Consider the following 26,129-nt stretch of genomic DNA (forward strand, 5'->3'; position numbering starts at 1 on the left):
TTATTAAAAGATTCTCCCAAACTTTTTCCCCAAAGTTCTTGTTAACAACTTTCCAAAGAACAAAAAGAAAATTATTTTTTATATTTTTTTATTTTTGAAATAAGAAAATCTGAACAAATACATCTTGTCTTCCATCAACTTATCCTTCCCACAGGCTCCTAAATTCCTAATGAGCCAGCCATATACAGATATAACAACTCAAAGAATGAAACTTCTGCATGCTTTCAAACGCACTTACAAACTGAATATACAAACTGAATGAATATCATCTCGTTTTAAGAATGAGAGATCGCTTCGATCCCTTCCCGACAAGTAAATGAACATCCAATTAAGATCGAATTTCTGACTCCAGTTGTTCTTTTTGCATTTCTTGGAAGGGTTGGACTGCGAGTCCCCGTTATCGATCGTCCTTCAACGTGCATAACCATCCTACACAAAGCTTTGACAACTCTAACATACTACTTTGCATAAACTCATGAACCCATAATTCATCACCGGAGCTTTGTACTGTTGTTTCTGTGATAGCAATGGTTTTTGAACTTTGAACCCGCAATTGTTCGATACCAAGACGGACTTAACAGAGGTACTCAGGTGTCCAGAAGAAGAGTCTGACCTTTTTAGTACCATCTGGTTCTTTGAGGTGACAGCAACTGGATCACCAGACATGGGTAAAACTCTCAGTAAGGAACCATTATGCTTTTCTTTGGGATGAAATTTTTCCATGTAACTGTCTTCTTGAATCTCACACTCGACTGAATCTGCTGCAACGATCGAAGAATCTTCCGAACATTTTACGATCCTCTCAGCTTCGCTGAGAAAACCAATGGCTTGCCATGCATCAGCAACAAGCTGTATCGTTTTCTTCTGAGGAGGAAGGCCATCCCTTCTCATAGTTTCAAGAAACTCCTCTGCTTTACATGGCTGTTTGGCCTCCCCATATCCCCAAATTAAAGTCTCGAAAGTTTTTAAATTTGGTGACACATCCGTTTCCCGCATCTTCTCATATATTTTAAGAGCACGGTCCATTTTTCCAGCACTACACCATCCACTGATGATGGTAGTGAAGATAACAACATTAGGATGAACATCTGATTTGGCCATGAGTTCCAAAAGTTCCTCGGCTTTATTGGGTTCTCCAGCACGAACATGGCCTTTTGCAAGAATGCTGAATGCGTGGATGTCGGGTTTTATCCCAGCCTTTACCATATCATCAAATATTTCTTTGCACCGGTCCATAAGTCCAGCGGAACTCCAGGCATTCATGATGGTGCTGAATGTTATCACATCAGGTTTTATCCCGAACTCTTCCATCATTGTAAGTGCCTGCACGAATCGTAATGTTTAAAAATGAAACTATGCTGCACAAAATTACAAACAAGGAGAAATTTTCCACAAAATGAGAATTCAATCAAGTGATGATAAAAAATAAAAAAAGGCTTACCTCGTGTACTCCATCAGTATCATTATTGTCCAAATATCCTTTGATAAGCGAGTTGAAAACAATAAGGTTCGGATGCATACCAAGATTCTTCATCCTATAAACGAATGCCATTGCATCTGCGAGGTTTCCTTCATTACAATAACCGTTCACAATAATACCACACGTACGCTCATTTGGCTGCACCTTGGAAATTTGCATCTGAAATATCATAGCTTCGGCTTTGCTGGTTTCCCCTTTCTCAGCATAAGCCTTTGCGATCGTGTTATACGTCACAGTATCAGGTTTCACACCACTAGAAATCATCTCATTGACTATTTTCCATGCTTGTTCAATGTTTCCCTTGTTACACCAAGCTCGGACAAGTATATTGTACGTCCTATCGTTTGGTTTCACAGCGTCTTCCTTCAACATTAGCTCCAATAGTTTCAAAGATTCCTCAGGCTTACCAATGATTCCAAAACCTTTAATTAAGGTATTATAAGTGCTGGTGGTCGGCTTACACCCTTTCTCTCTCATTTTATGGAATATTTTCATTGCTTCCTTAATATTCCCAGACTCAGAGAATGCATTTATCACTGCATTGAAGAATATAGAGTCAGGTTTAAGGCCACTTTGTTCCACTTTAGATAGAAGAGAAGGAATGGACTTGAAACGTTTCTGGACAGTCTGTGCGGTTAAGACGGTAGTGTACGTAAGAAGAGATGGCCTGTGGCCTTCTTCTGTTAAAGCCTTAAAAACTGAATGCACTTCACGTGGCTTCCCCCTTTCGATCAAAATATTCATCAATTTGGTTCTAGATCGAACTGTTTGGCAGAAATCATTGCCCAAGCAAATGGGGCAAGAGGGTACAGTGCTAGAAGTCACAGTGGCTGACAAAGAAGGTAATTTCTTCTCTTTTGTGAGCGCGTCCTGTACGATGAACCACATACTGATACAGTGATCAAGGCTCATAAAATTTTGAAACCAATATGTCGATGGAGTTTACCACAAAAGAGCCTTAAAATAGGTGAACCACCCTTTGAATGTAAAACTGAATTCAGATAATGACAAGTACATTGAATAAGAAATAAAATCAGCCGACGGTGTATGTGGTACTACTAGTATTCACAGTACAAGGAAAAGTTTTTCATTCCTAAAGAACGGGATACAACATCTCGAAACCGAAGACAAAAAATACAAGAAACAGTAAAATTTTAGTAACCGACTAATACAATTACTAGTTTCCGTGTAGTGTGAAGCATGTATTGGTATAATTTCCTTCTTGTTCCAGATAATCTAGCCCCTACAACTCTATAAAAACACTAGGCAATTAACAATACATGAAAACAGATATTTTTATAACACAAGCCTTTCAGGACAAACTATGATTGCATAAAAGATGTCCTGGCACCGTGGAACATTACTAATAATTTTTCTAATTTCATGCTCTTGCTGGTGACAAAATATAATCTTGATGGCACAATCACATAACTGAAGTAAATAAAACACCGAGTGACCTCAATATGTTTGTATGTTTTAAATAAACTCGGCATATTATCAGCAATACCATCGTTGTTGAAGCTTGAACTCTAGAATAGCTATTCGGTGCTCCACGGGGCTGTTTTACCACATTATTGTATTGGGTTCTTTAAGGGTTATAGTCCTCCATAGTTTCCAGAGTCTGGAAATATAGTCGAACCTTCTGTGATATCTTTTAGTTCGGCATAATTATAGTCCCCACAAATTTAAGTCCCAGAATTTTACTAGGACCAGCTCCTCATAGACAGTGGCCTCACATTGAGATATCCTACAAGCATAACAAGAAAGTTTTCTCAGCAGATAATTTCTACCATAAGAACCAACAGTTTCAGGAACGAAACTACGAAGGAACTAAACTGATTCAATAGGGTGGTGACAATTTGTTTCCTTGGTCATTAGATGATACTCCAATGATACAAAATGCATATCAAGCAAAAACATTTAACAACAATAACTAGAGCCCACAAAAATGACCAATGATGAAATCTTCATTCAAACTTTAAAGAAAAACGAAACAATCAAAAAATATTCCCACAAAACTGGCTTATTCGTCAAGTGTACATCCAGAGAAGTGCTCTGGTTATATTCCCACGTTTGATTTCCGATTCGAAAATGCCTCAGCTTAACAATTCACGGCAGACCAAGCAACTAAAGAGTAAGTTACATATATATAATATCTTTGAGCCCGGTCCATATATTGTAAAATATAACACCAAATAACATAGAAGAGTTCAAAAAAAGCAAGTACTCAAATCACAAGAAAGCACTGCTGTGTGCCATGAGCAAATTTAACTTCACCCACTCGCAAAACACCAAGAAATTCAATTTCAGCTCAATCCCATATTACAAGCTGGATTCTTTTTAAGATCAGCAATGGTGTGGGTACAGATTTTATCCCGCATTCACTTGCAGTGTACAAAGAAAAAATGAAAAAAGACCAAAGAAAAATGCAAGGAAGATGAGGGAAGTTACCTTCGAACAAGAGAAGTAGAGGAATTTTGCAGGAATTGAATATGGCGATTTAGTATATGATATTCAAAAGTGGCGATGCATCCGTTGGACCAATCTTATCTAAGAGTCTTGAGGATGCAAGAGAACGTCAGGGAATCAGCAAATATTTTTGGTACAGTGACAATTTTTGTGGAACCACTGACTGCCACGTCACACGCTGACACATTTAATTTCGGATATTTTTTTTTATGATTTACGATATACAGTATACCAGTGATTCACTGAATTTATTCTCATATATTGTACAAATACTTATATTTTTTAGAAAACTGTATTTTCACTTGATTTTTTTTAAATGTATTTTTTGTTTTGTAATTTTGTCACTTATCGAGTTTGATTTTTTATATTATCAAATTTTGATTTTAATTTATTTTTGGTTATTTGTCATTTTTCATTAAAAATATTAACGTGATATTATGCACATCGACAATATATGAGTACTGCATTGATTTTATGTCAGCATCAAATCGAAAAAAAAAAGATTAAAATTATAAAAAAATAAAATAAAAATAGCATACTAAAACTAAAACCCATTTAATAACCTAGAGTAACAAGATCACAAAGCAACAAAATATACAAGATCAAAAAACAATTTTCCAATTTTTTTAACAAACAAAAATTCAAAATAATCTTTACACTCCAATATTATATAACGACACGAACTCACTGTTCTATGGTTTTAATACACGTCGACTCAATTCGTATTCATATATAAAAAAATGATGACTTAAAAATAATATATATTTTTTCAAATATCAAATCAAATAAAAGATATCGTTTCTTATGAGTTTGTTTATAATTATAATGTTTCTTTCTTGACCTAATTACAAATGATCATATTATCAAATCCCATTGAATTGGAAACTTTTGGTATAAATAAAATATAAGCAAGCAGGCTCAATCTGAAACCCCATTCGTCTCCGTCGGCACATGAGGGGTTTCTGCCGCCATGATCCGCCTTCCCCACTCCCACTCCTCCGTCTCCATTCTCTCTTTCATCTGCCTCCTCCTCTCCATCTCTACGTACCACTTCCTCTACTCCGGCACCACCCAGACTCTGCATAAACCCCGTGCCGATAATCACATTATCCGATTCATTCAGTACAAGAAAGCTCATGAATTCAGGGAATATCTTGAGCGCAATGTCAAATTGAAAGGATGGGAGTGGGTTGAGAGGAACAACCCCGCCATGCAGTTTCCGACTGATTTTGCGCTAGTGGCAATCCAGCAAGGTTTTATTGACTTGCTGACAGGGGAGTTTAGGAAATTGGGGCTGGTCAAGGATGTTAATTTGGATTTAAGCTTCCAACGAGATGTTCTTTCCGAGAAAAACGGGACCTTTGCGGATGGAAAGAAGAGACCCGGCAAGATTTTCACCGCTATGTCGTTTGAGGATGACTTAGCAAACGGCAGTCGGGTCGAACTCAGCGCGGGGAGGAATCTGTTGATGCAGGTGACCTTTTGATACGTTTTTGCCTTTGGTTGTTAATCTATGTACCGATATGTCTTCATTACACCCATAGGGAAAACGGTGGAGAACACCTGAAAGGATAGCGATTTATTAATCATGGAAATAATGCTCTGATAGGAATTGAAACCAAAAAGAAAAGATAAGAAAAAGGAAATAATGCCCTTATTACTTCTAACACCCACACAAATGGTAAATCATGCATAAGGAGCTTTGTTGTTTTTTCGCTTTTAAGCAAATCTACTGGAGATACTCATGTATGATTGAAAGAAAAGAAGACTTGATTCTACATAATTTGCGCCTTGCATGTCTTTTGAGTTCATTATCCTGGCTGAACTTGGGAAGGGGTAATTGCTCTACATGGGTTGGACCTCGACATGTCTATGATTATTGCAGAGTCCTGCAAATAATTGAAGAAGCTCGCTTCTAATTTTCCGCATCGTCTTGGCAGATTCACCATGATTGGTACTGAATTTAGTATCAATTTTGTTTGTAAAGGCCTATGCCAAGTCTTTCAAGTGTTCATGGCTTGTCAAACGTGTCAAATGTTAGTAGGAGATTAGTAAAGTGATGTAAGTAGGTGCCAACATATTACAGAGATTTGTGTATGCCAGTGAAGAACATAGCTTCTACCCGTAGTACAGTAAAGACAAATCAATATCTATGATTCTATTCTCAAATAAATTATTAGCATATTGAACGCTTAAGAGATAGTTAAATGAAAATACCCAGTCATTCATTCCTCTTTTTAACTGGTAGGAATTGGTATTTCATGCATCTTCTCTTAATGTTTCATAGGGTACTATTGGCATGCCTTAGGTAGGATGAGGATGTTTTTCTTTACCTTTATGATTTGTATAGTTCTTGTAGGACAGCATATTTGTTTTCTGTAGCTTGTATTCCACTTCAGAAAGTTTCTGAACTGTTGCTTATGGTATGTTTTGCCTGCTTCCCTAGCGGTCTGTATAACATGTGAATACTTTAGACCTCTATTTGATAAATCGATATGAAATGGACACATCAACACGAGTTTCCCTTTTTCACTTCCATTTCCCTGACTAAACATATCTTCAGCTGTCACGATTTGCATTGTTGCAGAAATCTCAAGTTACATCCCTGTTTGGAGCAGATACCCTCTGGTCAAAGGGGTACACTGGCTCTAAAGTGAAAATGGCAATATTTGATACTGGGATTCGTGCTGATCACCCACATTTCCGCAATATAAAGGTATCTGTTTGCATTTTCATGCCATGACTTCTTTTATTCTTATTTTTCTTATCATTTTAATTGTTTATAATGACTCACCATATTCAGGAACGCACCAATTGGACCAGTGAGGATACTCTTAATGATAATCTTGGACATGGGACATTTGTGGCTGGCGTTATTGCTAGCCAAGATGAAGAGTGCCTTGGTTTTGCACCAGACACTGAGATCTACGCTTTTCGGGTGTTCACTGATGCACAGGTACAAGAAACTGTATGCTAGAAAGACCTGTTTTCAATATTTGTTACATGAACATAATAAAAGGTGTGCTCAAATATATTTGAAGTCTTGTTGGCCTTTGTTTAATTTCATTGCTACGGTTGAAATCATTTCCAAAAGAAACATACTTCTGACTGAATTCACCCCATAAATTAACTGAGCATGTTCTGATTAAAGCGAGCACAGATTACGATCTTACATAAAAATGATCACATAAAAACAGAATGGAGCTCATTCTCTATTTCATTTTGAAGCTTGCATGATACTTTCTTCTGCATATGTTTCCATTTCTTATTATTACTTGGAAACATGCTAAGAAGTTTATGAGAAACTTTTTCAGCTCATTGCAGGTCTCATACACATCATGGTTCCTTGATGCATTCAATTATGCTATTGCACGAAAGATGGATGTGCTGAATTTGAGCATCGGTGGACCTGATTATCTCGATCTCCCGTTTATTGAGAAGGTTTAACTGCGTTGACCTTTGGTTTTGCTGTATTCCTGACTGGTGTCTATGATGATGATATTCAGAATTTTGTGCGTCTTCAATTTGTGTACTTTCCTTGGAATTTTTTTAACTAGTCAACAATGTTTCCTCTGGTTTTCTGCTATTTGTTCAAGAGATATTGGTAAAAACTGAACAACGTTATGGTCTGGCTCTGGTCTTCTGGAATTGTTTCATTAAAACATGTTTTTGTCATACCATGTATTTGGATTTCTCTTGCAATGTAGACCATTTGTGGATTTTCACTTCATATTAGGACATTGAGTTTTTTTCTCTCTTCCCAATCCATTTATGGGTTTAGCAAACTGCACTCTATGCTTGTTTTAAAGATATATTATCTGAATTCAGTTGCATGATTAATTTGAGATAGAATTATGTGGCAATGAATAAATATTTTATGCACGGGGAAGAATGTGCAATGCATGTATTGTAACCATAAATACATAGAGAATACATGCGTACTTACAGATAGAAGTGTTAAGTGCACTACTTGTACTTTCAAGTAGAACAATTGTGAACGTTTTTTAAGGAAACACCTGGGTTGTTGATTGGTAGATGTTCTTTGGTGAGGAAGAATTTACATATTGTGTACTGCATGCACAAAATATATTTGTATGGAGAATGTGTTTACACACAAAGATAAACAGACTGGGAGATTATTTCTTTTTCGCTGAAGAACAAGTTTATTGACAGCACGTAAAAAATGAGATTATTCTTTTTCGTGGAAACAAGCTTTCTTGATTTAAAAACTTTGCATGTGATTCTCTACATTAAGAATGAAATATCATCCAACATCTGAATTTCTGGCTATTCTGCTGAGTAAATTTCTTTTTGGTTCTTTTTCTTGTTTTTACTAGGTTTGGGAAATTACAGCTAATAATATTATCATGGTATCAGCCATTGGAAACGATGGACCACTTTATGGAACATTGAACAATCCTGCTGATCAAAGTGATGTTATTGGTGTTGGTGGCATTGATTACAATGATCACATAGCATCATTTTCTTCACGTGGCATGAGTACTTGGGAGATTCCTCATGGGTACTTTATCTTCATTTCTTCTGGATTTTTCTATGCTCCTGAATTTCGTACTCTTTTTTAATATTTCGTTCTTTAATTGATAAGGTATTTTGTGAGACATGCATTTTCTTAGGATGTGTATCAAATGTGTAGATGTGAATGTTGACACACTTTCATTTTCTTTTAAAGTTGATGTTTATTATTTGTTATCCAGAAAAGGAAAAATTCGAGCATGGTGAAAAGTTTTTACCCTAGATGTTGTGAAGATGAGATCTTTGTGGTTGATTTGGGAAAGGATGATACTAATGCCATACACCACTAGTCAAGTTTTTTTGTTTCATCAGCCTTATTGAGTCCTTGTTGCCCCATTTTAGTAAAGCTTTTACTCATCTCAAAGAGAAACTATTGTAAACTCGTACACATGGAAAACCACCCCACAACGGTGTTCAGAATGACATCTGTTTTTAGATTGTCTCTTCCATTTTTTATGTGTCCTTTCAAATGATATAGAGGCTTCATGTATTGTGGAGCATGAGAAGTTGGGGGAGGGAGGGATGACAGGAGAGGCTAGTATGTGAATACAAAGCGAAATTGCCGTAATAGCTCGTCGTAATCATTGTGGTTGAGAATCTACCAAATATTGAGCAATTTAATGCATGTGACTTACTCTGGTGAGTGGATCATGGATTTGTGATGATGATGAAACCTTCATTTTAACAGGTATGGTCGCATTAAGCCTGATATTGTTGCTTATGGACGAGAGATAATGGGATCCAAAATTAGTAGAGGTTGTAAAAGCTTATCTGGAACCAGTGTGGCAAGTCCTGTGGTTGCTGGTATAGTGTGCCTTCTTGTTAGTGTCATTCCTGACGAGAAGAGAAAGGAGATCATAAACCCAGCCAGTATGAAACAAGCTCTGGTTGAAGGTGCTTCAAAGCTCTTAGGTCCAAACATGTATGAGCAGGGGGCAGGCAGGGTTGATCTGTAAGTAAATTTGAATAACAATTATAGCATAAGATTTGAACTTCAAAATCTTAATGCTGATTCTGAATTATGTCAGGCTGGAATCATATGAAATTTTAAAGAATTATGAACCTCGGGCAAGCATATTTCCCGATGTCCTCAACAACATGGATTGCCCATATTCTTGGCCTTTCTGCCGTCAACCCCTGTATGCAGGGGCCATGCCTGTCATATTTAATTCCACAATTTTGAATGGAATGGGCGTGATTGGTTATGTTGAAAGTCCTCCATCTTGGCATCCTACAAATGAGGAAGGCAATCTTCTCAGCATTCACTTCACCCATTCTGATGTTATTTGGCCATGGACTGGTTATCTGGCACTTCACGTGCAAATCAAAGACGAAGGGGCACATTTTTCTGGGCAAATTGAAGGAAATGTAACTGTTGATATCTACAGCCCACCTGCTCAAGGAGAGAAAAACCCTCGAAGAAGTACCTGTGTACTCCAATTGAAGCTAAAAGTTATTCCTACTCCTCCAAGATCAGTAAGGATCTTATGGGATCAATTTCATAGTATCAAGTACCCTCCTGGATATATCCCAAGGGATTCCTTGGATGTTAGGAACGACATCCTCGACTGGCATGGAGACCACCTGCATACAAATTTCCACATCATGTTTAACATGCTGAGGGATGCAGGATATTATGTGGAAACTCTTGGTTCACCCTTTACTTGTTTTGATGCTCATCAATATGGAACACTTTTGCTGGTTGATCTTGAGGATGAATACTTTCCTGAAGAACTGAAAAAATTGAGAGATGATGTCGTTAATGATGGACTGGGTATTGCAGTGTTTGCTGATTGGTACAATGTGGATTCTATGATGAAAATGAAGTTTTTTGATGACAACACAAGAAGCTGGTGGACTCCAGTTACAGGAGGTGCAAATGTACCTGCATTGAATGATCTCTTGGCGCCATTTGGTATTGCTTTTGGCGATAAGATTCTGAATGGTGATTTTATGATTAATGCGGAGCAAAGTCGATACGCATCTGGAACTGATATCGCGAAGTTTCCTGGAGGAGGATACTTGCACAGCTTCCCTTTCCTGGATAGCTCAGAGAGTGGTGCCACCCAGAATTTTCTTTTGTCTGGTATGAGTAAGGTGAGTTGTGTGGTTTGTTCTTGATCTCTCTTAAATTGTCTTCTTGTCTTTGAAATGGTCACGAAACCTGGATGGCTGGTTACTAAGATTTAAGATGAATTATACCCATCAATCTGTCCCAAATTTAATTGAACTGTGTATTGATCGAGTGTCCTTCCCATACACATCTGACGTGATGATAAATGTTTGACTAGATTACCATAAGCCTGAACATTGTGTAAACCGCTCACTACCTGTTGCTTTTCTTTCACATGATTTTTTGAGTTTTCTCTCGCTAAAGTTTTGTTGGTGAATCAGTATATCTCTAGACTGGCCTTCCTTCCAGTGAATATCTTAGTATGTTGGTTCTTTTCTTTGTAAGATCCATGGCATAATTTGAAATTCCTTTGCAATTTGAATGTTATGAGTAACACCTGCAAAAAATGCAATGCTTCATAGTTCTGTTCTTAATTATGAGTTCTCATCAACGCAGGCAGATTCCCCTATTCTTGGTCTCTTAGAGGTTGCTGGAGGACGAATTGCAGTCTATGGAGATTCAAATTGTTTGGACAGCAGCCATATGGTGACAAATTGTTATTGGCTCCTGAAAAAAATACTAGATTTTACTGCCAAGAATATAAAAGATCCAATTCTCTTCTCAGATTCGAGTAAACAAGATAAACCACTATACTTCAATGACAATCAATTACCCTCCCGTAGAACTGATGTAAATTTCTCAACATACTCTAGGGTTGTTGGAAAAGAGTTGATATGCGGTAGTGACTCAAGATTTGAGGTAAGGGGAACGAAGGGTTATGCTTTGCATGTCAGGGGACGAAATCGTAGATTGCCTGGCTATGGTGGCATTGATTTCGGCGGAGGTTTTAATTTTACTCGCGAGGTTCCAATTTTTAGCAACTCTAAGTCAACTGAGAAGGATGATGATGATCCTTCAGGAAACCGATACCTGCAGTATTTTTATAGAAATGATGTAAGAACCATACTTTTGGCACAACCCTTCTATTTTTAGTTGTTTATCATGATCAGTAATCGGTGCTGCACTGACTGAAGGACACTATTAATTTAACTTTGTTTGCAGCTGGATTTACCTGAATTAGTTGCCAGTCACTGGCTTATCCCTGTTGTTGTCGCTGTTGCTGGTGAGTGAGCATCATTGGCCGATTTCCCATGTTGATGGACGGTTTGTTGGGCCATTCCTGTGGTTGAACTTTTATTCTACTGTTTTGCAGGGTTTGTACTACTCTACAGTTTTCGGAAAATCAGGCAGAAAGGCCGGAGGAGGAGAAAAGGATCAGGTTCTTCTCGTTTTACTACCCCTTAGGTTTCAACACAGAATTAGAGAGAGAGGACATTCTACAAGTGAAGACACAAGTTTTTCCTCGTGTAACCATGACAAGTCAAGATTCTTGGTTAGCTCCATCACCGGAATCAGTTTGTATCGATTGTCATATATTTTACCAAGGGCCCCTCGTTTGGTATGAAATTTTGTATAACGAAAGTATTTGATTTTGAACCATTAGTGCACATAAGCAGGACTGTTTTTCGTGTATTTGGATTCACAGGACTGAGCCTATGGTAGCGACGAGAAATCTTTTCAAATTTTCTTTATAGGAAATATTTCTGAAAAATGGTTCATTTTTGTTGGGAGATGAAACTCAGGTCTTTCAGCAATTGCAGCTTAGGTTCATCGTGGTCTCCAAGCTTACCGTTGCTACGCGCCGCTCGCACGGAGTAGTTATGTGTACTGACAACGTTGGTATGGCAAAAAATTTGAAAAGAAAAAGCTCCCAACCATGTGCATCAATCATCATCATTTAATATATATATATATATATATATTTCCTTTTATCCTCAACTAATACAAGCACATGCATTTATAAAGTAACTTGCTTGCATGTGCAAAATGATTCATTTATGGGACTGGATGTCCTCCAATAAGGCCATTTTTTTTTAATTCTTGACATTGGTTGGAGTAAACGAGGATTTCAAATTTTGCACATTATTTTTTTAAAAAAATTTGCAATTCACGTGGATTAATCCTATTGGGTCCAACGGGGAAAAAGTCATACCCGATCCCAAGGAGAAAATTAAAGCAAAAGCCAAAAGGTCCACATTCCTAATCCTATGTCCTCACATAAATGATAAAACCCAAAAAGATTCCATTCCAATTGTTTTCGTAGTTTGGACTCTTTGACGTCAAAATCAAATTTTTTCAAAGGAAGTGCTACTCGAACGGCTTAATTATTTACATATACAACTCGACATAGCCCAAGACTGATCACAAGTATTGCAAGAATCAAAGTGTACATTTATAAATACATACGTTACAATAAAATTTAATGGTGTCAAAATAAAGAATAGAGAAAAAAGAAAAAGAAAATAAATAAAAGAAACCAACAAGGTAAGCAACTAACTCATAAGCAAACACGCCATATCTTTCAAGCTGCCGGAACAATCCATTGATGTTAAAGAAGTTACAGGTTTGAGTTCTATACCCAGAGAATTAGCTGGCATCAGTCGTCAATGGCCTCGAGTATCCTTTTTCATCTTTCCCATTTCCATTTCTCTAGTTTCTTGGCCTTCACCACTCGAGCCAGACGGATATAATCCATATTCACTGGTTGGGTTGCTATACTGGTCGCTGCTCCCATATTCTCCGCTTGCCAGTGCCATTTTCTTGAATTTTTTCATGTCGTCGAGGTATTGTGCGGTGTCATAATCTGAACTTCCATGAGATCCATATGCTGAGCTGTGTCCGGGTCTGATTCCTTCGTTCAGATCAGACAGGGAAACATCTCCTTCCAACGCCCTTACGACCTGCTCAGATTCATAGTTTTGTTTCGCTATCAATCAGAACATAGTTCGTTTCTAACAGTTTAAATAAGTGGCGAAAAAACCAGTTGCTGTCATGAACACCAAATTCATGGAAGTGTTAAACCTGAATGATTTGAAGGACTTCCATCTTTAAAGGAAATCTATTTACCTGGCTCATTCTTGGCCGACGTTTTGCTGAATGGCGCACACAAGCAGCAGCACAGGCTACAACGCGAGCCATCTCATTTTGATGGTAATCAATTTGCAACCGTGGATCAACAAGAGCATCAAAGTTTCCATCATCAAGAGCTCGAGTGAGCAATGGCCTAGCCTATTATCACAAATAATTTTATATACATTAATAATTGTGAATACACAACTGCCAGTGTTTCAAAATTATCATCAAACAAAGATGAGAGAGTAAAAGATAAAGAGCCCATCACAGTTTAGGCGACCACTCACCCAGTCTACCAAACTATCATCCATAAAAGATTGACTCGTGTCAACGGGTCGGCGTCCGGTTATCAACTCCAGAAGCATGACTCCGAAGGAGAATACATCAGACTTTTCAGTGAGCTTTCCAGAGGAAGCATATTCTGGAGCTAAATATCTAGATCACGGTGGAATTATAAGAGCAATGGGCATTAGAACCAGAATTTTAGAAACAGTAATAAGCTTCAGACAAGGCAAGTTAATGTTTTCCTGATTTGGAACGTGGACACATCATAGTCGACCCCGACTAGATTGGAATCGTAAAGCAATAAGCAAGCGAAAGAAGTTGGTCATACCCAAAAGTACCCATCACTCGCGTTGACACATGAGTATTGGCATCAGAGGAAAACTTAGCAAGGCCAAAATCCGCAACCTGAGAAATGCAGTGGTTAGCTAAGAAATTTATTTCGTTTGCAATAGGATAAATCTCACACTATTCAATTTAAGCTCAAAGTAAGGCTTTTGAAATGTTCTATTTTTAACCCCTCCTAGAAAAAGTGGGAATCGAGTTAGGAACCATAGGACAAGATCATTCTTAGAATACAATCATGAAACTCAAATACAATACCTTTGCTTCAAAGTTAAAATCCAAAAGAATATTAGAAGCTTTGATGTCCCTATGTATGATTTTTGGATGACCTGATTCAAAAAATACATCATTTCAACAATAAACTCATTTTGACCAAAGAAAAACATGTTTCCCATTTTACATATGTTGAATGATCTGTAGAAATTCATGAAACAATTAAACAAAAACTCACAATCCTCGTGCAGATACGAAAGTCCTTTCGCAGCCCCTAGAGCAATCTTCAATCTCATGGGCCAATCCATTGTCGGTCTCCCCTTTCCTGAAATACATAGATTAGCAAGTTTTATGGTGGCATGACTATTGTTTATCATAATTATTAAATTTTGAAGGAGAAACATTAATATCAAAGCTTTGAAGAGTACTTCACTGATTTTGTTCTCCCTATTCCACCAGCACAATTTTTGTTCTTCAGCTAATATAACTCGAAAAGAAGATTTCAAGCTTGAAAACTAACCATGCAAGTGAAATTCCAAAGTGTCATTCGGAACAAACTCATAGACGAGCATTCTCTGCGACCCAGTGATGCAGTATCCAACCAATGAAACAAGATGCTTATGATGCACTCTGCTGATGATCTCAACTTCGGCCCGGAATTCACGCTCCCCTTGTCCGCTTCCAGCCTTTAGCTGCTTCACCGCTACCTCTTTTCCATTCGGAAGGACTCCCCTGTGCACGTAGCCGAAGCCACCTTGTCCTAGAAGATTGGCTGTCGAGAATCCATCAGTTGCCATGGACAATTCTTCATAAGTAAATGTACTTTTCGAAATACCCAAAGCAATTCCGGGTGAAGGAGGCGGAAGAGGAGTTTCGGGGACCGAATAATTGGAACCAGAGCCTCCAGTGCTGCTCACGGGTGGAGGAGGAGGGGGTGGTCGAGGTGAAGGGGCACGTGCTGGTGAGTGCGGCGGTCTCGATGCACCAGCCGGCGGCGGGGAAGGTTTAGGAGGGATTTGGACGGCATGATCAACAGGTGGGGGTACATTATACTGATAATTCTGTACCGGATTACCGTAAGGGTCAGCTGGGAAACAACCAAGAGATTCAGAGTGAGCCACAAACATTCTATATCAACACGATGATGATGAACAAATCATAAAGTTGAGATCTTGATGAGTTCTAGGAATCAAGTGTACAGGTTCCGACCATATATGATTAATTACAGATAATAAAGCAACAAGCAATTACCTTTAGTGCCAAGTGGTTGCGGCGGAGGTACATAGTAACTATGAGGCGATCTCTTCTTCTTCTTCTTGCAACATAAAAACAGTACACTCAACACAGCAAGTATCACAACACCTCCTACAGCTATCCCCACAACAAGCCCCGTCGATATCCCCCCACCAGACGACGAAGTAGAGGGCGGCGGAGATCTCGGTGTGCCACCGGATGGAGCAGGGGGAGACCCTCTACTTGGAGGAGAATCCCTACCAGACGGCGCCGGAGGAGACGGCGGAGACCCAGATACAGAAGTAGTAGGAGCTGGGATTGAAGGCAATGGTGGCGACGGAGAGGACGCCGGCGGAGGAGAGCCGGATGGGGTTGGCGGGGGAGAAGAGACGGGTTCGGGAGGAGAAGGTGAAGGTGGGGAGGCGGCCGGTGGAGTGGTGGCGTTAGCAGGCGGCGAGGTGGGAGCGGGTGACGCTCCCGGCGGCACTGAAGACATTTACAAGAAGTTTGAAATCCTAAATACCAAATGTTATCATTAAAGAAATCAAATAAAAAGAAGGTAATATAAAATCTTGAGTTGAATGCGGGAGAAAATTTTCATTTTCTTTAGTTGAAGCTTTTAGTACAGTTTGAGTTCTGAACGGAGGAAGAAGAAGAAGGTGGCGTGTCTGTATCTGTGTCGGATTGCATATAAAATCCATCTCTCTCTCACTCTCTCTCGGGCGCGTGGATTACACTTTTCCATTTATTTATTTTTATAATATAATAATAATAGAAAAAAGAATAATGATCTCTACTTTTGTAAGCAGTGGTCTTGTCTTTGAATAATAATCCGCAAATTTCGGTGGACCGTTTGGTGGACGACCTACGTCAATGTTGTTCCCGCGAATTGATTCGCCACCATCTCTATTTTCGATTTAAATATATTTAATAGCGTTTGAGTCGGTAAAATAGATGAATATTTGATTAATTATCGTGGTTCAATTTTTTTACTAATATTTTTTTGAACGAATTTATCTCCAATGTAATTTATTTGACTGATCTAGTTTGCAAAGTACTATGTTGGCCAAGAGAGTTTAAGTCAATGTGTGTACCGCAAAGACAACTACATCATGTAATAAAAAAATGTAAACATACAACATAATCGTATAATATATTTCAGAATAAATGGAAGTTCGATAAGAAGTGATGATTATATTGGAATCTACGAAAACAATTTCAAGAATAAAATTATATATCCGTACATTACATTCTCTGGGTCAAGTGATAAAAATACAATGGGGTAAAAATAGACCGAATCGCCAAAATTTTGTTCTGGGGGCTCAGAAGAATGCAGAATAGCAAGCTGGGGTATATAAAACATTGCCTCTATCACTTCATTCATATTTGGAAATCGATCAAACATTTCCCAATTTTCTCTGCAGCCTCAAGCTGTGGGATGATCGAGTGATGATTAAACGTTGCAGACGACAATACTATGGTTTTGATATTTGACGATAATTCTTGAAGTTGTTCTTTGATGTGCTCATGGCTGCCACCTTGATTTTTCGCCTGGCCTCCTACTCTTGCTTCTCCCTTTTTCTTGCGAGAAAGGCGCGATCCTTTTGAGACACCAAGTTTGGATGGAGTTTCTCGAGCTGCATCAAATGTCACAATTTGTTACTTTCCAAATAACTCAAATCTATTAAACGGTAAATGTTGTCAATCTATACAATATGAAACAGAAAAAGAGCCAGAACATAAACCAAATGGTCACATGATGTTAGCCATTTGTTTCTGTTTAGACATTGTAGCAGCTGGGAAATTATCCACAACAGAGTCTAAATAGTTTTTCATATAAAGTTAAACAAGAACAAATTTAATTCAAGTACACCTCCATATCACCCAAGTAAACTAAGGTGGTCATGAATCCAACATATTATTGTTAGATGTAATGATCACTTTATTGATTGTATTCCACGATAGAGTTATTCAACTTTCTTGGTTTCTATTCAGATATATTGAAAATCTTGATGTGGATCTTAAGGTCCTATAGTTCTACCATTTACAGGCAAAACGATCAAAAAAAAATCTCCATAAGTCCTACAGGTCAAGAATACATCGAGTTTTCAATCCATTTGACTATTTGAGAATACTGATGATTCATTTGTGACAAGTTTGAACCAATATGATGTAGTTCGTAACCCGTTTTACAAATAAATAGAATAACTTGGGCTACCGACTTCTTTTTACAAGGAATTGGCAGCTTGATGCCCTCTCCCACGATTTGTTTGATTAGTTTTATCTGTCTGCCCTTTTGCGATGGAAACACAATATGGATCTATATAAGGTCTTTAAATCCCAATGGAGCTTATATACAATTCAATCTTGATTCAAACAAACACGGTCCTAAACTCCACCATAAAGCGTATTTCAGTTGTTTCGGTTTAGAGAGGACAATCTTAATTTTGTATCCAGCTATGATGTAAAATCACGAAAAAGAAAAAAACGGAAAAGCAATCCCTTATTCAGCTATTATCAATCTTCTATCTCCATTTACCTTCAAGTAAATCTTCAAAATCTAGCTGTGCCGAGCTCAAGTCTGCACGTGTACAACATAACCATAATCTTTGGTCCTCTTGTTCCACTTCTGATACAATGGGAATATGCCAGTGGCCCTTCTCTGACTCCTGTCAATTGAATACATCACTAGGAATGGGCATTAGCATAATTCCTTAAGGGCTTAAACCAATTATGAGAATGCATCAAGACAACTAAGACTAAAATATCTGGTTTGGTCTCTTGTATGTCTGAAGAACCACGCTCACACGCAAACTCATGTTGATAGAGTCTCTGGAGTTTAACAAACTTTATAACACAATACGAGTTTCTCTGTTAGTTCTTATGTGTTGCGTATTTTCCACTTTTTTCGATCGAAGAAGATTTTAGGTATAGTTATTATCTTTTTTTTGAGAAAGGTATAGCTGTTATCTTACTATTGCTTTTGATCGCTTTTTTAGTCTCATATCATTGTTCCTAGCACAAGTCAGAGAAAAACATCATTCTGCTACCCTCATATCAGATTACAGTTTGGTATATCAACTTGTAGACCATAAATATTCCTGCAAATTAAGTTAAGAAAGACTGACCTGTATTACTACTGAACAAGGAGGTGGCATGTGAAATATGGGACCTGTTTCATCAAAGCTGAAGCGAATCTTCAGGGGAAAAAAATAAGGTAATCTCAATTAAATATTATAATAATGGAAAATAAAAGAGTATTATTGTAGTTTTCAAGTTTCTCACAGGATCAACAAGCAAAAAGAGATCAGCTTATTATAAACCATGTATTGCAGCCATTGAAAATTTTTAACTGACTGATACGTTAGATTGCCCTTGTACTACATGTCATCTCTGAAAAGTGGACTCTAGATACAATTATTAAACATCATATATGTATTCCCATTCTTTGTTTGGTTTGAAACTAATATGAATAGGTAGAATCAATATATGGAGGGATATGATGATCAGTAGCACACCATCTCATCTCAAGTAACAAAAGTACAAAAGAAGCTTACATCATCTGAACTAATTTTCGGTAGTTATATACTTTAAGTTTCCAGATGCATTGGATACCAGGAAAAATACCAATTGATAGGCTTCCACCATTTACGCGCAATAGCTCACCTGATGCCTTTCTTTCCATTTAGGAAAAATATCATTGCCCAGTAGTTGGAACAGGTGATCTCTCATCTCGTCATTAGTGACAAGATAGCATTTGAACTTTATAGCTGCATACAACCAATACCTGAAATAAAGATCAATTTGTAGGGCGACAATATAACCAATCATCATGAGGAATGAATCACATTTTATAATCGGTGAAGACTATGATGAGCAGTTCATACCAATCATCATTTGATCCAGTCGGAGTAGCAAAGAGAGCATCAGCGTTTTTCCACTTCTCAATGAAACTTCTATTGACAGGTTCGTCCATCTTATCCCCAGCAGTACGCCGATTATGCAGTATAATCAGTGGCCATTTTCTAGAAGGCAGCATTTGGCGAATTCCATTTGCAACAGCATTGACCTACGGAATGCATGGCCAGCCACCACAATTTGTTTACCAGATAAAAACTAAAAAACAGAGGGTTACAAATTTTTATATTTCAGCAGCACTTGCCTTTGATGGTTTAAATCTTTTCTGGCTGTAGAGGCCAACATTCGCACCATCCACCACGGCTTCAAAAGGTCCATAGTAGTCGAGCCAATTCTGCAAGAAGGTGCAGCTTTCACTTTGTTAGACCTTCGAATTACTCCATTTGGAGAGAGAAAAAAATAAATGGACTTGCATACTTGAAATTTCTGAAAACTTGAATTTTTCTCTCTTTGCAAGGCTATGGATGCCACTGACTTTGCGAAATTTTCAGTTTCTTCTGGATCAAGGTCAATAGTTACTAGCTTTTCACCACAGCATTTGCATAAGCCATCAGAGCCAACAGAAGACCGGCAGACAGTCCATTTTCCTTTACCCAACCAGCCTTTTCCATGCCATCCTCCTCCTACATTTTCAATTGCTCGAACAATCAATTCTCGGTCCCATTTTCTTTTACCAACTTTCGAAGCTACCTTACTCTTAAACCATGTCTCAATCAAATTTGCAGTAGCTGGTGAAACTTGCCTCGCACTTGTTCTAAGTTTATGCAACACGTAATATACTTTGTCACTCTTTCCAGCTTCTATACTTACCTTTAGAAGTGCTTCCAGTTCAGGCTCCTCAGGATGGACACTATGCTCCAACATGTGTTTTTCAACCATAAACGCTTTCTCTGCATCTCCATTATTGCAGAAAATAGTAAGAGCAGGGCCGTAGGATCGTAATTTAGGATTTAAACCATATTGCTTCATTTGCTTAACCATATCAAAGGCCCTGTCCCCATCACCAAAAGCCATAGCCATTCTGGCCACAGATGTGAATATGGCTTCATTCATGGGAACTTTTTCAACACACATCTGGTTATATATTTCAAATCCTTTCTGGAGGGCAATTCTTTTTAAATCTTCACTTACTTGAACTCCGTGACAGTCACTTCTGTCATGTTTAATCTTCATAGAATCAGCAATCCTCCTCATTGATTGAACCAATGCATCTAAAGTTTCATCGTAGATCTCCGCGGATCCATGCAAAAAACTTCTTGAATCAGCTTCCCCTTGAAAATTAGAATTTGAATGTCCAATTACTAGCTCAGGTGTAGAACCATCCGAAGTGAACTTATCTCTGTTCAATTGTTCAATAGGAGGACTCCCTGCCTCATCTTGTTCACACAAACCATTTCCTGCATAACTCCCTTTTCTCAATCCACCAGATACATTCAATGGTTCAGAATCTATAACCGAATTTTCCGTTGTTCCGTTAACGTGACTTAAACTCCTCCCTCCGCTCCCGCTTTTCGCTGGCTGAACCAGACCAGTGGCGGCAGAAGAACAAAGATACAACAGAACAGCATAATGATACTGCCCCATCTTAACCCCTTCCGTCCTAGCCAAATCATATAATCTAATGGCACCCAAGAAATCACCCCTCTTAGAGCACATATCCAATCCAACTCTCAGAGTAGCTTCCACAGGTTTCTTAGTCGCCTTCTCCTCATTTCTCACTTTCAACCGACTTTTCAGGAATCTTTTATCCATAACATCCTTAGTACCCTCTTGAAAAACGCTAATCTTCTCGTTTACATTTACCACATTTCTATCCTTAAACCTCGTGGAAGATAATCCAGAAACCACCTCTTTCTTCCTGTTAGAACTCGATGCATTCTCTTTAAGCCTGTCCCTGGGTACCATTCTTCTCCCAGCAGGCTTCTCACCACTAAAAAGCCTTCTCTCATTAAATTTACTACCATAATTCTTATCAACCGAAGTAAAAGAAGAAAACCCAGAAGTAAAATCATCGTCAGAGCAAGAATTAACGCTGTTTTTTGAGAGCCCACCCCCAGTGTCTTCAGACAACCTGGTTTCCAAGTGAGCGGCAACTTGTGCCTTAACTTGAAGTGGCGCAAACCCCGGGTCTGGAGGGTCCGCGGAGGGTGGAAAGCCGAGAGAATGAAGATTAGATGAGTACTTACAGTGACAGAAGTAGGAGAGATGGAGCTGAGTTTGTTGTGGCAGCGGCTTGAAGGCGAAGGAAGCCATCCCAGCAATATCAATATGTGAATGTGGCCATTGGAAAACCTCTCTATCAATGTTGGGGAAGACACCAATTTAGATAAGATTCAAATTTAGGATTTTATTTTAGTACAAAGCTGTCAATTCATGAATAAAGAGTTGCAGGCTTGCAGCCTCCAATTTTATATTTGGTCTATGTAAATAAATCGCAAATACGATCCAAGCAATAAAAGCTCGAGTTTCTTTTGGTTGATCTAGTGGTTAATGAGACATATCATAAGTTTAAAATCTTTATTTAAAAATAATGGAAAATATTACATGTATATAAAAGTTTACACATTGGATTACACATTTTAAATAAAATTACAAAATTATCCTCTCACTTTACTTGAAAAAATTCTTTCCAAAATACATCAAGGATATTTATGTAATGTCAAGTGTAACGTGTAACTCAACGTGTAACCTTCCGTGTACATGTAGCATCACCCAAAAATAATTAATACGACGACATAATTTATGACTTCACATTCAAATACATGATTACATCATTCAAATACAATGGAAATGGAAATGCAAAAATAAGTTAAATAACAATTTGAATGAAAACACGATAAAAGATTAACAAATTAGATAATTAATAATCTCGTAAATTAGATCCGGATCCTCTGATATCAACCAATATTTTTCAAACATGTAATTATCTTGTTCTCAGTGTCTTTTCATTTCTTCTTTGCATAGTTTTTATAACTCGTTCATAACAAACTATTTCACGCAGTTTCGTTTTCTTTTGCTCATGGTTTCTAATCTTATTATTTTATCATTTTGTAACGTTAGCAACTTAATATCATAATTTTGTTAGAATTTAGTCGATCTTTTGTTCTAAAACATTCATAAAATCGCGATGTCCTTGTATTTATATTGTGTTATTTAATTAAATTTTATGTATTCAAATTATTTATCAAGTTTAGTTATATGTGTATTAATTCGTATAATATTAAGTTTAATTGTATAATATAATAACTAAATTAAATTTTAAATATCATTATAATTACTTATGTTAATATTATAATATTGGTTATATAATATATATATATATATATATATATATATATATGAACATTAGTCATAATTATATTATTACATTTATAAATACTAGTAAACAGCACGTGCGATGCACGTGGTGACACTATTTATTATTTTTTTATAATTATATTTAGTGGGATTTTCAGGTCTCATAATAAAAATCAAATAAATTTGAATTATTAATTATGAAATCAACTCAAATATTATAATGATAATTTTTTTCACTTTGTGTCATGTTAATGGTGAAATTATATTTTCAGTCCTGTAAATTGAATATTTTTCATTTTTAGTCACGTCACGATACATTTTCATTTTAGTTATGTTACTCGTATATTGTTTTATTTTGATCATCATTTAACTCACATGCTTTTTTTTTATTATTTTTGGTTTTGTTACCATAATCTATCATGTTTCTCTATCATAAAAAAGATCAAAAATTAAAATAAATACAAGTTAAATGATCAAAATAAAAATAATATACAAATAAAATGTCAAAAATGAAAATGTATCGTAATATGATTAAAAATAAAAAGCATTCAAGTTAGATAATACTTCATCATCCCAATTATATAGATCATGTTTTTTTGTTTGTTTTTGTCTCAAATTTATAGGCATATATATATATATATATATATATATATATACATATATATATATATATACATATATAGTTATGTTATGATGCCCACCTCCCGTGTCCACCTCCATGCCCACCTATGAGGTGGCAATCATCCAATGGATGAGATGAATCATAAACAAATGGTTTATCCAATGGATGAGTGCCACCTCATAGGTGGACATGATGGTGGGCAGCATAACAAAACTGTATATATATATATATATATATATATATATATATATATATATATATATATATATATATATATATATATATCATTTTAGTAATATTTTTTTACACTCAGCTTATATTAAATATTAACTATATTTTGAAACTTGTGCATTGATTTTTTGAATACATTCTAAGGTATAAATTAATAGAAAGTTTACAAAATTTGTTTTCTCGATTATTTTAATATGTGTTAAAAAGAACTACACTATATAATCATAATGATAAAACTTTACTCTTTTATTCACACTTTTAGATAGTATAATAATATAATATAAATATATTTAAATTATACTCCTACATTAATTTAGTAAATATATACTTTTAACTCTAAATTTTAATATTATTACACTAAATTTTTAGTTATAGTTTTGTTCTGTTCAATATTTTTATTCTTATATTTTTTTAATTCTAATTTTTTATATTAATGTCGTAAGTTTTAGTTTTTTCTTTTTTTTTTCAAGATTTTCAAATTCCTTCATTTCTCATATTCTGAATTGAGATGCAATGTGGTTTGTTTTTTATTCACACATTATTAAACAATAGTTACTACAGAGTCACCGACTTTCGTTATAGTAACTCTTTTAATAAACACATTTGATGTATTAAAACCAAACTCTACAAAATTGACTCACATAGTAAGTGGTATATATTTATATAAGAAGGTTATTTACAAAACCCAAAGAAACCTCAAGTATCAATGAACTTATGAAAATTATAAATCTGACACAGTCACAACAATATAAATATGAATTCTCCTTATAAACTTTGCGAATAAATCCATTCAAGATACATTAATGATTATTGTATGTTTTAATTTTTCGGCCACATTCAGTTACAAACAGTGTTCTAAAAAGCTTGATTAAACCTCGTTTAATCTCGCTGAAACTTGAAACTTCACCAAAACGCTTCACTTCGGCCAAAAGCGGTAAAAAAAACAATCAGACATAAGTTGACCATGTCAAGAGTCGTTAAATACGCTTAAATGTGACTTTTCTAAAAAACAAAATTGATTAATAAGATAAAAATAGATCATAAATTAGCGATTTTATTAGTGAGAGATTGTTAGCAATGTTAAAAATGTACAATATTGTATGGTTAAGTGTAGAGATTATGTGAATGCAATACATATTGAGAGATTTTACATCTAATATTTTAAATTAGACCAATTAATTTAGTTTATGTTCGATGACACACGTGATATAAAATGAATGATGAAATAAATTGAATTAAAATCTCACAAAGAATTAATGTATTACACTTGAACTTATTATATTTATTCATTATTTAATCAGTTAATTTGTTTTAGATGACTAAAATTATAGTTTAAATTAAAGACATTTTTTACGATTAATCGTATGCTTAAGCTTGTAGTAATCACGTTTAAGCTTAAAAATCTTGAAGCTTGGCTCCCACGCTTCGACACGCTTCACGTTTTTTAGAACCTTGGTTACAAATACTCAATCGATATAATTTATATTGTTCAAATTTATGTATAATTATTTTTTTCTATCATACTATCTACATTATTCTAGTATTAGAAGTTAATACAAAATTGTTAATTAACAATTTTAAAATTTTATTTTTTTATTCATATTTTTAGATAAGTAATAATATATAATAGATAAGTTAATTATTTTTTTCCTATACATGTTCATATAAAATACATTGATACTTTTTCACACTAAAAATATACAAATGAAAAAAAAGATAAAAATGTTTAAAAGTAAGTCATATATCGAAATTTTTTTACATTAAAATTTTGTTTTTTATTTACACTAAATATATATAAATTAAAAATTAAAAAGATAAAATGTTAAAAAGAAGTTATCGAAATTTTTTTTCATTAAAATTTTATTTTTTTATTCACACTTTTAGATAATAGATAATGGATAAGTTAATTCTTTTATTCTCATAGATGCTCATATAAAATACATTGATATCTAATTATTACATTAAAAATATATAAATTAAAAATTAAAAAGATAAAATATTTTAAAGTAATTCATAGAAATCTTTTTTATTGATTTCTTTTATTAATTATCATCAAATGAAAAATGAAAGACTAAATAAAGTCAAGTGGTCAACCTACCCACTAATTGCAATTAATTAAGTTATAGTCATAAATGTATATAACATAAATGTATTATATTTAATAGATAGAATATATATTTATTTTATACCCTAGTTAAAATGAGACTATTTACTTTTATACTTTTAGATAAGTATAGATATATCCCTATATATATTTATGTAACCTAGCTACATAAAATGTGGAATAGAAGAACAAAGTTGTCAATTCACAATTGTAAAACTTTTTTTTTTTATTCACATTTTTTCACACTTTTAGATTAGATAGGTAAATATAGATATAGATTTAGATATATCAAATAAATGATAAAAAAATAGTGTAT

At 35.7% G+C, this 26,129-nt stretch overlaps 4 protein-coding genes across 10 annotated transcripts; 1 reads left to right on the plus strand and 3 right to left on the minus strand.

Annotated features, from left to right (window-relative positions):
• Positions 1-71: 71 nt before the first annotated feature.
• On the minus strand, positions 72-4,067 carry LOC140881173 (uncharacterized). Its single transcript, XM_073286266.1, has 4 exons — positions 3,932-4,067; positions 2,988-3,227; positions 1,442-2,350; positions 72-1,323 (listed from the first exon to the last, which is right to left on the minus strand). Exons 2-4 carry the CDS (start codon positions 2,988-2,990, stop codon positions 451-453), a joined length of 1,785 nt encoding a protein of 594 aa, XP_073142367.1. The 5' UTR covers positions 2,991-3,227; positions 3,932-4,067; the 3' UTR covers positions 72-450.
• A 756-nt stretch (positions 4,068-4,823) lies between these two features.
• On the plus strand, positions 4,824-12,254 carry LOC140885085 (subtilisin-like protease SBT6.1). 6 transcript variants are annotated; one of them, XM_073292004.1, is made up of 10 exons: positions 4,826-5,423; positions 6,513-6,665; positions 6,753-6,905; positions 7,274-7,390; positions 8,287-8,471; positions 9,171-9,434; positions 9,511-10,579; positions 11,052-11,549; positions 11,658-11,718; positions 11,809-12,254. In XM_073292004.1, exons 1-10 carry the CDS (start codon positions 4,920-4,922, stop codon positions 11,898-11,900), a joined length of 3,096 nt encoding a protein of 1,031 aa, XP_073148105.1. In that variant the 5' UTR covers positions 4,826-4,919; the 3' UTR covers positions 11,901-12,254. The 6 variants fall into 6 exon arrangements, 5 of the variants coding, with proteins under 5 accessions (XP_073148107.1, XP_073148108.1, XP_073148110.1 ...); XM_073292005.1 differs by having other exon boundaries at positions 4,827-5,423; positions 6,537-6,665; positions 11,809-12,253; XR_012150804.1 differs by lacking the exons at positions 11,658-11,718; positions 11,809-12,254 and having other exon boundaries at positions 4,824-5,423; positions 11,056-11,141; positions 11,309-11,358.
• Positions 12,255-12,825: 571 nt separating this feature from the next.
• LOC140885086 (proline-rich receptor-like protein kinase PERK15) lies at positions 12,826-16,332 on the minus strand. Its single transcript, XM_073292010.1, has 8 exons — positions 15,660-16,332; positions 14,929-15,495; positions 14,647-14,733; positions 14,454-14,524; positions 14,182-14,258; positions 13,856-14,003; positions 13,563-13,724; positions 12,826-13,396 (listed from the first exon to the last, which is right to left on the minus strand). Exons 1-8 carry the CDS (start codon positions 16,135-16,137, stop codon positions 13,100-13,102), a joined length of 1,887 nt encoding a protein of 628 aa, XP_073148111.1. The 5' UTR covers positions 16,138-16,332; the 3' UTR covers positions 12,826-13,099.
• Positions 16,333-16,782: 450 nt separating this feature from the next.
• Positions 16,783-21,923, minus strand: LOC140880944 (proteinaceous RNase P 1, chloroplastic/mitochondrial-like). Of its 2 annotated transcripts, XM_073285847.1 has the most exons (8): positions 20,966-21,923; positions 19,977-20,935; positions 19,804-19,893; positions 19,529-19,710; positions 19,308-19,428; positions 18,770-18,838; positions 18,181-18,310; positions 16,783-17,278 (listed from the first exon to the last, which is right to left on the minus strand). In XM_073285847.1, the coding sequence occupies exons 1-8, from the start codon at positions 21,810-21,812 to the stop codon at positions 17,022-17,024; spliced, it is 2,655 nt and encodes an 884-aa protein (XP_073141948.1). In that variant the 5' UTR covers positions 21,813-21,923; the 3' UTR covers positions 16,783-17,021. The 2 variants fall into 2 exon arrangements, with proteins under 2 accessions (XP_073141948.1, XP_073141947.1); XM_073285846.1 differs by having other exon boundaries at positions 19,977-21,923.
• Positions 21,924-26,129: the final 4,206 nt, after the last annotated feature.

Source organism: Henckelia pumila, chromosome 2 (genome assembly GCF_033568475.1).
Source record: "Henckelia pumila isolate YLH828 chromosome 2, ASM3356847v2, whole genome shotgun sequence".
NCBI lineage: Eukaryota > Viridiplantae > Streptophyta > Magnoliopsida > Lamiales > Gesneriaceae > Henckelia > Henckelia pumila.